This window comes from Netta rufina, assembly GCF_964035555.1.
Source record: "Netta rufina genome assembly, chromosome: Z".
In the NCBI taxonomy this organism is placed as follows: domain Eukaryota; kingdom Metazoa; phylum Chordata; class Aves; order Anseriformes; family Anatidae; genus Netta; species Netta rufina.
In genome coordinates this window covers 53427614-53441199 of record NC_140126.1, presented here as the reverse complement: position 1 = coordinate 53441199, position 13586 = coordinate 53427614, and the positions used below count along the sequence as shown (strand labels likewise).

Sequence of the window (13586 nt, the reverse complement as noted above, 5' to 3'; positions counted from 1 at the left end):
AGCAGTGATACCTTTAAAAATAACAATGAAAAGAAAAATCCAGTCTTTGTTTGTATGGTAGCTCTTTCATTTAAACTACTTAATCCTGTAGCTGCATTGAATGAATTAGGAAGGCATGCCTAGTTAGAATTTTTGAAACTAGGTGCAACAAAGCAGAAGGAAAACTGCTGGAAATTCAAGTGGCACTGCAGAAAGAAAAGAGGATCAATGCAATGCAGATGGAATAGAGTAACAGTCAGGGGACACGAAATCTGCATGGATGAGCAAGTAGCTCCTGGCAAGACACAAACAGAAGAAGGAAGTATATGGAATGTGGAAAAAGGGACAGGCCACTTGAGGGAAATATAGGAACAATGTCAAAGTATGCAAGGGTGTAATGAGGAAGGCCAAGGTCCATTTGGAATTAAATCTGACAAGGAATGTCAAGGACAAGAAGAAGAATTTCTTCAAATACATCAGTAGAAAAAGGAAGATGGGAAATGTCGGCCCACTTCTGAATGGGTGCCCTGGTGAGAAAGGATACGGAGCAGGCAGAGTTGCTGAACTCGTTTTTAAATTCAGTCTTTATTGCTAAGATCAATGCTCAGGAATCTCAGACCCCGGAGACAAGAGAGGAAGTCCAGAGAAAGGAGGACTTTCTCTTAGTCAAAGAAGATTGGGTCAGAGATCATTTAAGCAAGCCTGACATCCACAAATCTATGGGCCCTGATGGAATGCACTCACAGGTGCTGAGTGAAATAGTTAATGTTATTGCTAGGCCACTCTCCATCACCTTTGAAAGGCTATGAAGCACAGAAGAGGTGCCTGAGGACTGGAAGAAAGCCAATGTCTCACCAGTCTTCAAAAAGGGCGAGAAGAAGGATACAGGCAACTACAGGCCAGTCAGCCTTACCTCCATCCCTGAAAAAGTGATGGAACAGCTCATCCTGGAGGTCATCTCCAAGAATGTGGAGGAAGAGAAGGTGATCTAGAATAGTCAGCATGGATTCACTGGGAGTCAGTCATGGTTAACCGATTTGATAACCTTCTATAATGAAACTGACTGGCTGTGTAGATGGGGTAGAACAGTGGCTTGAGTTTGGCAAGGCTTTTGACACTGTCTCCCAGAACATCCTCATAGACAAGCTCAGGGAAGTGCTGCCTAGATGAGTGGACAGTGAGGTGGATTGATAATTGGCTGGATGGAAGAGCTCAGAAGGTTGTGCTTAGTGGTACGGAGTCTAGATGGAGGCCTGTAGCTAGTGGTGTCCCCCAGGGGTCAGTACTGGGTCCAGTCTTGTTTAACTTACTCATCAACAACCTGGACAATGGAACAGAGTGCACCCTCTACGAGTTTGCTGATGGCACAAAGCTGGGAGGAGTGGCTGATACTGCAGTGTGTCTCCACTGGTCACAAACCAAGGCGACAGAGCCATCAATACCTTAACAAGCTAGTGGAAATTCATAAACTAGAGAGGTGAGACCCCAAATTATGTTCAGTTTTTGTACAGAGTGAATCCACCGTGATGTTTATGCTGCTTGTGTCACATGTGTGTCTAGAGTCCTTCGGCAAATGCCATCCGTAGGATAATCCTGTAATTATTTTTTAATTAGGGGATTGTTTCCTTCGGTTTCTTTTTTTTTTTTTTTTTTTTTTTTTTTTTTTTTGTGCTTGCATGTGTGAACAGTAAACCACAGCAAGGAGTTCAGAGATCTGATCTGCATATTGAAGAAGTGGGAATTACTGTAAAGGTTTATTTCCTCTCTTTTAGCATGCTTGTTCAACCCACTTCATGGTAAATCAAGGTGAAAAAAAATAAAGAAAAAAGACAAACAAATCAAAACACCAGCCTAACCCAACAGTCTTTGTAACATCTGGGGTAAGGTGCTACAGGCCCTGTGGGGCAGATGGCCCATGGTGATGTCACTGAGTGAGGGGCTGTGACCCTATAGCCCTCACTGCTTATCTTGCGGCACCAGCAGAGGCCACGTCAGCCTGGCTCATAACTGGCCTCCAGCTGAGCATGTGCCTGAGGCTTGGAGCGTTGAGCAAGAGAGTGGTGGAGCTGTGCTGTGGGGCTGCTGGCAGCCTCTCACAGTGCCCATCCCTGCAGCCATTCGCGTGTTTCCCTGGCCCTGCCTCGCTCAGGGGTGGCTGGTGGGGGGCACAGGACAGCGAAGGTGCAGGGCCAGGGGGTTTTCTGCTGAGGGGCTGGGTATTGTGCTGGGGTGGGCAGCAGCAATGAGTGCCTCTGGCCTCTCTCCATTGTGCAGCTTGGGGCAAACCTTCAACAGCTGCAGTGCTGAGGCAGACGAGCAGCTCCTTGACCTCAGCTCTCCCCAGCCCATGAAAGAGTTTGATGGTCATGGATGTACCATTAGACTGGACCTGCCCAGGCTGTGGGCACAGTCGGGACGATGTCGCCTATGTGACCCCCGTCTCCACCAGCTTTGCTATGGCTGTGCACTGCGGTAGGCAAAGAAAAATCCAAGTTACCTCCTCTGCAGGAAGACAATTAACAGGACGAAAGAGTTGTTAGGCATTCGAATGTGCTGCCCAGGGTAGTGGTTGAGTTACCATCCCTGGAGGTATTTAGAAAACGTTTAGATGCAGAGCTTAGTGATATGGTTTAGTGGAGGACTGGTTAGTTTAGGTCAGAGGTTGGACTAGGTGATCTTGGAAGTCTCTTCCAACCTAGATAATTCTGTGATTCTGTAAAATACATCAGTAGCAAGAGGAAGATTTGGGAGAATGTGGGTCCACTACTGAATGGTGCAGGTGCTCTTCTGATAATGGATGCAGAGAAGAAAGTTACTGAAGCCCTCTTTGCTTCACTCTTTACTGCAGATCTCAGGAATCCCAAACCCTAGAGACAAGACAAACTCTGGAGAAAGGAAGATTTTCCCTTGTTTGAGTAGTACTGGGTTAGAGATCATTTAGGCAAGCCTGATAGCTTGCCACGTTGCATGGGGCTTTGAGCAACCTGGCCTAGTGGGAGGTGTCCCTGCCCATGGCAGGGGAGTTAGAATTAGATGGTCTGTAAGTGTGGAGGGAGCTGATGGATGTTACAACTAAGCAACTCTCCATCATCTTTGAAAAGTGATGGAGAACAGGTGAGGTACCTGAGATCTGGAAGAAAGTCAATGTCATTTCAATATTCAAAAAGGGCAAGAAGGAGGACATGGGAAATGACAAGCCAGTTGGCCTCACCTTCATCCCTGGAAAGGTGATGGAACAGCTCATTCCTGGAAGTCATCTCCAAGCATATGGAGGAAAAGAAGGTGATCAGGAGTAGTCAGCATGCATTCACCAAGGAATGCATGCTGACGCTTAACGAATGACGCTTAATGAATCTGATAGCTTTCTATGATGGGATGACTGGCTGGGTAGATGAGAGACTGTCTGGGAGAGCAGTGGATGTTGTCCACCTTGACTTCAGCAAGGCTTTTGACACTGTCTCCCAGAACATCCTCAAACAAGCTTGAAAAGCGTGGGTTAGATGAGTGGACAGTGAGGTGGATTGAGAACTGGCTGGATAGAAGAGCTCAGAGGGTTGTGTTGAGTGGAACGGAATCTACTTGGAGGCCTGGAGCTAGCGGTGCCCCCTCAGGGGTCAGTACTGCATCCAGTCTCGTTCAACTTATCCATCAATTACTTGGATGAAGGATCAGAGAGCACCCTCAGGAAGTTTGCTGATGATACAAAACTGTGAAGGAGCGGCTGACAAACTGAAATGCTGTGCTGCCAGAGAGACCTGGACAGGCTGGAGAGTAGGCTGGAAAAGAACCTCATGAAGTTCAACAAAGGAAACTGCAGGGTCCTGCACATGGGATGGAAAAAACAGGACAGGTTAAATGTTGACCTGTTGGAAAGCAGCTGTGTGGAGAAGGACCTGTGAGTCCTGGTGGACAACAAATTAAGCATGAACCAGCAATGTTCTGTTATGGACAAGAAGGCCAGTGGTATCCTGGGGTTCATTACGGAGTGTTTCCAGCAGGTCAAGAAATGTTATCTTCCCTCTCTACTCAGCCCTAGTGAGGCCACATCTGGAGTACTGTGTCCAGTTCTGGGCTCCTCAGTACAAGAAAGGCATGGAGTTTCTGGAGACAGTCCAGTAGAGTTATATGATGATGATGATTAGGGGACTGCAGCATATCTCTTAGGAGGAAAGGCTGAGAGACCTGGGCTTCTTCAGCCTGGAGAAGAGAAAGCTGAGAGTGGATTTTAATGAGGAATACAAATATTTTAAGGAAGGATGTCAAGATGATGGGGCCAGACTTTTTGGTGGAGCCCAGCAGCAGATGTTCCATCTGAATGTAAGGAAAGACTTCATTACTGTGAGACTGAGAGCGCACTGGAAAAGGCTGAACAGAGAGGCTGTGGAGTCTCCTCCTTGGAGATCTTCAAAGCTTCCCTGGATGTGGTGTTGTGCAACATGCTCTAGGTGACCCTGCATGAGCAGGGGAGTTGAACTAGATGACCTCCGGATGTCCCTACCAACTTCAACCATTCTGGCATTCCATGAATTTCTGACTGTCCTTCCTAAGGTACACGTAATATTGCCTCAGATACAGAGATTTAGGTACCTATATTTCATACAATGGAGTGAGTATTGGTTTGGTAGAGCACTGACAAATGCACAAGTTCACTTGCAATTACACTACAAGTATTTTAACTACTAACACACACACAAAGCTAGCCAGCCAGTTATTGTCACTGTATTGACCATGTTTTAGCTGTTTTATAAAAACAGCCAAATGAACAATGCACTGTATAAAATAGAATTTTTCAGTAAAATACAACACAGTCTTGTATACAGCATTTCTGTGCAATTATGTGCAGAAAAATATTAGACACTAATAAATTAATTTGAACTTTAAGATAAAAATACTCTTATTTAAAATAGTCTTTAAAACACATTTGAAATACAGTCTTTGAGCACTTTAAGTTACTTTTTAAAACCAAGAACAAGTTTTTTTTTTAGAAAAACTCTGCTCTGCTGGGGGTGGCAGAGAGGGAGGAAGAGAAGAAGATGATGAGGATGAAGTAGAGAAGGGACTGGACCAAATAAAAGACTAAGTTACAGCAGATAACAGCAGGTGACAAGAATTAATGTATTGTCAGAACTGGCTTTAAACAATGAAACAGGTTACAGAGATAGCAAATGATGGAATGTGACTAACCTGTTTTAACTGGTTCTGAAAGCTATTGATAACTACTTTGATTCTAGAGAATAAGGTCTATATTCTCACATCTGCTGGGAACTACTAAAGTAATAGTACGACAGGTTAGAAACAACATTAGTCTTTGTTACAAGGGCAGGAAAAAAATCTAGGGATTGGAAGAAAAAGTATTTTTTAAATCAGATTTGAAATCACTTATACAGAAGAATGAATCATGAATAGTATGACAACTTCACTTTATATCACTAAAACCCAAATTTTAAATTTTGATAGCAGAGCATAAAATGCATACCTAAACATGGATATTTAAATGTGGATTATAGCTAAGAGAAAAGTAAAGCATAATTAGCTTAATAACTGGTTAATGAAATGAAGAAATATCCTTTTTACAAATAATTGAAAATGAGTGTTGATAAATTTTAACTATATTTTTCTCCCCAAAGTGGATAGGAGGTAGAATTGGGTGCTAATACATAAACAATTACTATTTCAAGCCAAATATTTTATATTTGCAATGATTTACAGGTCAGAAAATTAAACTCTGAACAATGCTTCTGAATTCTTGATACACTACTGGAAGCATAATAAGGTAACTGAGTATATTTCATCATTTGTCATCTATTATGAACTGCACCAACTGTGCAATGATTATGCAAAGTGTAATGACTATATTCTTACATTTTGAAAAGCCACATTTATCAACAGACATCTCATTCCACACAAAAATAGTTTCAGATAATTCCTGAAGTTTAAAAGTATCTCTAAAAGTAGTCTAAGGTTCTGTATTATATATTCTTCAACACAACAGTCAAGGTTTAGGGGACTTTAAATTACTAGGACTTCAATTACTTAAATTATATTTTCTCCTCTGGAATTTTCACAGGCAGAATAAATTAGAAGTATCTTCTCACAAAAACAGTAAAAGAAATGTAATTACTTTTCACTTAAACACAGTATCAGACTACCAAATAAAACAGCGAAAGCACCAAAACTAAAGCAGAGTACATCCTGTCATACTCCTCATCTGCTGAAACAGTACACGACACTAGTACTGTCTCATAAACTATATCCTTCTTAGCAGCTCACACTTCTTAAACTTCCATCTTTCTGCAGGTTTGTATCCCTGACATCAATTCACAGTCAAAAAAAAGGAAAGATGCGCCATGCTAGCACACCATTTTTTATTTCCAGTTTTAACTTATTTCACTACTTTCTCTCTTTGAGCAAGAGGATTTTTTGACTATAAAATTTCAGAACTACATTGATTTATTAATAAAAAAATTCTAACACATCCTGAACTAATGCACAAGTTATTCTTCTAATTTACTTCATTTTTTTAAAATAACAACATAGACATAAATTATACTTACGAGTGAATATAAACATTGAGAACTCTCACAGTCCACAGGCAATAATGAAGACAAGGTTCTCAACAGAGGTTTTCTTCAGAGGTTTGTAACTTTAATTATTTGTGATTTTAGCAGGCAAAGAATTGCACAGGATGTACAAGTCCATGAAAATAAATACTTTCAACTTCTGGTCATGCACTTTTGCACATGTGCTCCATTTAAAAGGTCTGGCACACTCAGTTCCTTCCTCTTTGTCCTTGCCCAACAGCATTACTGCCATTAAACCACAATACATCTTCGTATCATGAAGTAAACTGTACCATCAACCTCAGACAAGTAATAAAGACAGTAGGACATTGTTACCAAAAAATCTAGATGAGTATTGCTCAAACTTGGCAGCGAAGAGGTGTACCTAAGAAGCTGCATTGCACAGGGAAGCCGCTAGCTAGCGGCTAACAGGGTTACTTCTCTCTTCAAAACCAAATACAGGTGCAAACATAAAACCTGTACCAACGTACAGGTTTTTTACCAAGGTACCACAGAAGGATTCAGAAGCCATGAGCATAGCTCAGGAACTACCAGTGTAATGCATATTCCTCGCTGTTCCTTCTACAGCTGTAACTTTTGTTTTGTGCTTCTGGTTTATGGTGTTTTTTTTTGAAGTGACTTTTATATTATCCTCTCATTATTAGGTAATCAGTCTCACAGGTAATGGTACTGAAACCAAGACAGATTTTTAAAGTATATTTCTTGCTATGCATATTTTCAAAAAGGCTATAACTTTTCCTTTTTTGTGTGGTATTATTCAGTTTACTTTCCCTTTCTGAAGTCCAACATTTTTATTATCAGTTAGTCTGTGAGAACCTGTACATCCTAGTCTAAATTCTACACAGTAATGTATTACAGGAGAGCTCCCAGAGAAAGAAGATCCACAGGTTTCTTTGTTCTTCAATGCAACAGAAGCCCTTATGAAAGATTCGACTCAGAATGTGATTCACATAAATAAAAACAAGAATTTATGCCTATCAAAAGTGTCAGAATAAGGCACTTGATGTTTAAAGAACATACTGCAGCATGAAATAAATAATAAAAAAAGTTAAATAATCTTTTTCCAAAACACTCAAGTCAGACAGAGAGGAGCAGCCTCATGTTCACAAGCTGTGTCCGTCATGGGCAACTTCAGCCACCCTGATATCCGGTAGGAGGTTAGCAAGACAGGTAATAAGCAATCCAGGGGTTCCTGGAGCACACGGATTTAGAGAAGTTAGAGAAGGAGCCTACATGGAGAGCTGCTATGCTGGATTTTGTTCTCACCAACAGGGAAGGATGTGTGGGGACTGTGAAGCTCAAGAGCAGCCTTGTCTATAGTGACTCTGAAATGGTGTAACAGTGCCCTAGATCCCTAGGGCAATAAGGAGGGCACACGGCAAGCTCACAGCCCAGGACTTCAGGACAGTGGAATTAGGCCTCTTCAGGGTTCTGCTCGTTAGAGTACCACGGGATAAAGCCCTGGAAGAGGAAGCTCACTAATATTCAAGGATAACCTACTCCAAGCTCAAAGGCGATGCATTCCAATGAAGAGGAAGTCAGGCAAAAATGCCAGGAGGCATGCATGGATGGACAAGGAACACCTGGCCAAACTCAAACACAAAGAAGCAGCCAAGGTGGCTTCTGCAAAACAGAAGGCAGAAAGAAGAGGTAGCCTGGGATGGATATAGAGAAATTGTCCAAGTAGCCAGGGATCAGGTTAGGAAAGCTAATGCCCTGACAGAATTAGATCTGGACAGGAATGTCAAGGGCAACAAGTAAAGCTTCTCTAAGTAATCAAAGGAAAAATAGGGAAACTGTGGGCACTATATCTAGAAGGAAATGGGAGACCTGGTTAGAAGTCGAGGCAGAGAAGGTCGAGGTACTCAGTGACTTTTTTGCCTCAATCTTCAATGGCCAAGTGCACTAAACATACCACCCAAATCACAAAAGACAAAGGCAGGGACAGGAATAATGAAGCACCAACCACTGTAGGAGAAGGCCAAGTTCAAGACCATCTAAGGAACCTGAATGTGCCTTCAGGTGCATACCATGGGACCTGGTAAGGTACGGCTAAGGGTCCTGAGGGAACTGGCAGATGAAGCTGCTAAGCAAATATCCATCATATCTCAAAAGTTGCAGCAGCCCAGTGAAGTTCCCACTGACTGGAAGAGGGGAAACATAACCCCCAGTTTTAAAAATGGAAAAAAGGAGGAAAAAAGGAACTACAGGTCAATCAGTCTCAACTCTGTGCCTGGCAAGATCACAGAGCAGATCCTCCTGGAAACTGCACTAAGACACATGGGAAATAAGGAGGTGATTGGTGATAGCCAACATGGCTTCACTAAGGGCAGCTCTTGCCTGACATATCTGGTGGCCTTCTGTGATGGGGTTACAGCAGGATAAGGGAAGAGCAACTGACATAATCTACCTGGACTTGTGCAAAGCATTTGTCAATGACTCCCTTGATATCCTTGTCTCTGAATTGGAAGGACGTGCATTTGACGGATGGACCTCTCAATATGTAAGGAACTGGCTGGATGGTTGCACTCAAAGAGTTGCGGTTAACTGTTACATGTCCAAGTGGAGATCAGTGATGAGTGGTGTTCCTCAGGGGTCAGTACTGGGACCAGTGCTGTTTCACATCTTTGTTGGTGCCATGGACATGGACAGTGAAATGGACTGTACCCTTAGCAAGTTTGCTGATGACACCAAGCAGTGTGGCGTGGCCAACATGCTGGAGGGAAGTGATGACATCTAGAGGGACCTGGATAGGCTTGAGAGGTGGGCCTGTGCCAACCTCACAAGGCCAAGTACAAGGTCCTGCACCTGGGTCAAGGCAATGCCAAGCACAGATGCAGGCTGGGAAGAGAATGGGTTGATAGCAGCCCTCAGGAGAAGGATTTGGGGGCACTTGTTGATGAGAAGCTCAACATGAGCCAGCAATGTGTGCTTGCAGCCTAGAGAGCCAACAGTATCCTGGGCTAGATCAAAAGATGAATGGCCAGTGGGTCAAGGGAGGTGATTCTCCCCCTCTGCGCTGCTCTTGTGAGACTCTACCTGGGGCACTATATTCAGCTCTGGGGCCTCAAGCACAAGAAGGACATGGGTGTGTTAGAATGACTTCGGAGGAGGGCCACGAGATGATCAGAGGGCTGGAGGCACCTTTCCTGTGAATACAGGCTGAGGGAGTTGCAGCTGTTCAGCCTGGAGAAGAGAAGGCTACCTTATAGAAGACTTCCAGTACTCAAAGGGGACCTACGGGAAAGCTGGGGAGGGACTCTTTGTCAAGGACAAGAAGTAATGGCTTTGAACTAAAAGGGGGTAGACGAAGAAATTCTTTACTTAGAGGGTGGTGAGGCACTGGAACAGGTTGTTCAGAGAAGCTGTAGATGCCCCATCCCTGGAAGTCTTCAAGGCCAGGCTGGATGGGGCTTTGAGGAACCTGGCCTAGTGCCCACGGCTGGTGTGTTGGAACCAGGTCTTTAACGTCCCTTCCAATCCGAGCCATTTCATGAGTCTACAATCCTATGACTTTTGGAATGTGCATTAATGAAAGCCAAATGCCCTCTCACAATAATAAGCATGATTTACGACTTTTAGAATTGCAAACACAGATACTGTATTTGACTGGCATACATACTGTATGTCATCTTCCCCACCAGCTATTCAAGTGTGGTTAGCCGTTTTCATGTGTGTTTGTTCCAACTTCCTTAAATACAATGCTGAATTATACAGTCACAAAGGCATTTCTCCCTAAACTTAAGATTATTCATCTATTTAATTCACCTGATCTCGATCTTTAAAACAAATCTGTTCACCGGAAATAAAGCAAGTTTATAAAGAAATCAAATTAATATACAACCTTAATTACAAATATGCCAGATGATGTTTATCTTTGTGGATGGTACTAACAGAAAAAATACTTTGTGCAGATTATGTAAATATAAAGACATTTATATTCTGAATTTTTCTAACTGATACAGCAATGAACGAAACTCAAAAATACCTACCTCTAAATGCACTGATATCACCATAATGTACCTGGAGTACAAAAAACTTGCCACCTGTTTCTCCCCCAACTCTGAATCCAACACCTAAGGGAAGGAAAACACATTAAATAAAAGGCAGGTTTTGCCATCCCTGTAGGATTTGGTAGAACTTTCATCTTCGAATCTCTTACAGCTTGTAGCCTTCACAGTAACACTTATTGTGAACATATGAAAATTAAAAGGAAACAAAAATTCAAAGTAAAATATTTTTAGTTGAAAATTAACATTGTACACTAAGAAAAATCTTGTGGAATTTATGAAGCTCTGTTGCTTGCTGAGAGAAATAACAATAGGCACAAAAAATGGAGGAATTTGAAATAAGTTCAGTAATTGCAAAACATCACCATCACCAAAGAGATTTTTCTAAACTGGTCCTACAATTAAAATTCCTGGAAAGAAGCAGTGAAAGCAATTTCTACTTAGAAAAATACTGAGTCCCACTAGATTAAAAACTGCCAGTGGCAAAAGTGGTAAAGTGGACTGCAGCCTCTCTGTGCACAAAGGAATATCGTTATGATAAAAAAAACACTCCATACGTGATATTTACGAGCAGCTTAAAGACAAGAAAATTATTACTAGCTGAGGTTTAACAGCAGAGCAAACACCAGGTTTTCACAGAATCCTTGAAGTGTCAATTTTTTTAATTGACATTTTAATAACCAGATCAATCAATATTTCTGGTGTAAAAATTGATTATTTAAAATTAACTGCTTCATGATACTGCTCCCAATTATGAAATTAGGCAATAAAATATAAGAGAAACAGAATTTCAAATTCCAGGTATTTTACATGTATATACATACATTTATTTATATATAAACTAATAGATGCTGGATGTTTCTAATACTACTGGAGGTAATTAGAAAAAAAGCACTTCTCCCTGTCTTCCTAGTAGCCTACAGAATTTTTATTTTGAATCAGCAAAGTGATTCATTAATTCATCAAACAAAAGTGAAAATAAACATGTTCAGCTACATGAAAACATCAAGAAATGAAAAAAAAAAAAAAAACCCACAAAATTATTCAGTATATTTAACACAGAAAAAAAATAAATCAATATTTAGATTGAATTTGTTTGTGCTTTCTCAAACACACAAAAACATTGTTATGCAATTTCAGAGAGACGGCATAAACTGTGCCATTGACAGGTATATAAATAGTACCTTTCAAATAACATACAGTTCAAGATTAATGCAATATATATTATGCTATTAATTCCTCATCACCTTTTCTCCCCATAATGATAGTGCAATTTTAGCACTATTCCCAATTATATTCCCAACTATATTCCCAATTTATGAAGTTAAAGTTTATACAGTTTCCATCAGCTAAACACAGTTTTATATAAAGTTCCCAGATATGCCAGCTGCTTATTTCCACATCCTCTTTTCTCCCCTGCACCTGCACAAGAAGACTTCACATTAAAGGCACGATACCTTTGGGTAGCCTGGTGGGTGGAGCATTTCTTGCCCAAGCATACAAAATGTTTGATTTGTCTTTGCATGTTCCTTCATCACAGTCCCTACAAACATGAAAAAAGGATTATTTTTTTTTTTTTTAGTTCTGAAATCAGAAAACAGCAAGTGAATTACATGGAAGACACTAATTTTAAGATCTGTGATGATGTTTTTGGTTCTATTTTGAGTAAATGCAGTTCTTCTAATGAAGTCTGCTTTCCTGGCTATCATTATTAGATCCTACACCTTCTTCACTTTTTTCCTTCCTCTGCTTTAAGATAATATTAGGCAAACAGACTCAAAACCACAAAATTCTTACAGCCTCTTGCCAGTCTAGTAGCCACTATTAAGAAATAAGGAACCTTTTTGTGAGAAAGACCCATCTGGAAATTTCTAGCACTATTAGCTCAAGTGCCACAAAATGGCAACAGATGCCATACTTACACAGAGGGACAGAGTTATAAAATACACAAAAATGCAAGACACGGAAGTTTTAAGTCAAAACTGATATTTAAAATTCATCTAAAGATTGTTGGCAAAAAAGAAGTATGCTACAGGTGGTTGTATGTGAAGCAAGTAGAAGGTATTCATGCTCCTCCCTTTCACAGAAGGAAAAATATGATATCATATAAGATATGCTATCATATAAGATATGATTTTCTAAGATTTCCAATAGCCTTAGCTATTATGTTTTCTTCTAACTGAAAGCACTGCCATAAATACGAGGCTTCCATCAGCGAAGGGCACAGGATACTTCTTTCCCTTTGCTAATTTTGCTCATAACACATATTTCTAGACCTTCACGATTACTAATTTGGAGATCACTTCACTACACCCTCCACCCCCTGGCTCCCCAGTGAAACATATCTAAAGAGGAACTTCATTTCTAGACAAGACAAACAGATTCAAGTGTAAGTGAATCGTCTCATCACTAACGATTCATACAGCTGCAGGTAAAATCTGCGCAGCTTTCAAATGCTAAAAGCTAAAAATACAAAAGACTCCAGGGATCTAACCAGCCACTGGGCTGCACAGGTCAGAAATACATTAATGATATTGGCTAGGAGGATCAACAGCAGAAACCACAAGCACAGTCACAATTCCACCACCACAAAGCGGGACAGCTAGCCTTCCTTTATATCACAGTATTTAAGACCCTAGCAAAAAAAATATTCTATCACATTAACTAGGTAAACCAAAACAAAACAAAAGGGTAGGCTGTTCCAAATTTTCCTCCTGAGGCACCAGGAAAGGAAAGAATGAAACATTCATGCTGTTCTTTCATTACACTTTAAAAATGGTCAACTTTAATTTAGGCGTAATTGCTGGTCTTGAAACTTCAAGTTTTCATTTCTTAACCAAAGTCAAAGGAAATTCAAAAAAAAAGATAGTTGAGGAACAAATTTAAAAGCAGCAAAAAGCACTAGCACTAACAGTAGCTGGTAAAAGCTAGTAAAAATATGTTTACAAGCACAAATAAAACGACCTATCACTTGGGAACAGGGCTTCTTGTCCATTTCCTCCTATCTTCTCTACTT

The 13586-nt window shown here is 40.9% G+C and overlaps 1 protein-coding gene across 6 annotated transcripts in view; it reads right to left on the bottom strand.

The window, feature by feature from the left end:
- The window catches only part of PAM (peptidylglycine alpha-amidating monooxygenase), a 147052-nt gene that overhangs the window by 49171 nt on the left and 84295 nt on the right, over positions 1-13586 (bottom strand). For all 6 annotated transcript variants that reach the window (XM_084305002.1, XM_084305001.1, XM_084305004.1 and 3 more), the window contains 2 exons: positions 12028-12113; positions 10553-10636 (listed from right to left, as the gene is read on the bottom strand). In XM_084305002.1, the coding sequence (XP_084161128.1) occupies positions 10553-10636; positions 12028-12113 (170 nt within the window). The remainder of the gene's footprint in view (positions 1-10552; positions 10637-12027; positions 12114-13586) is intronic.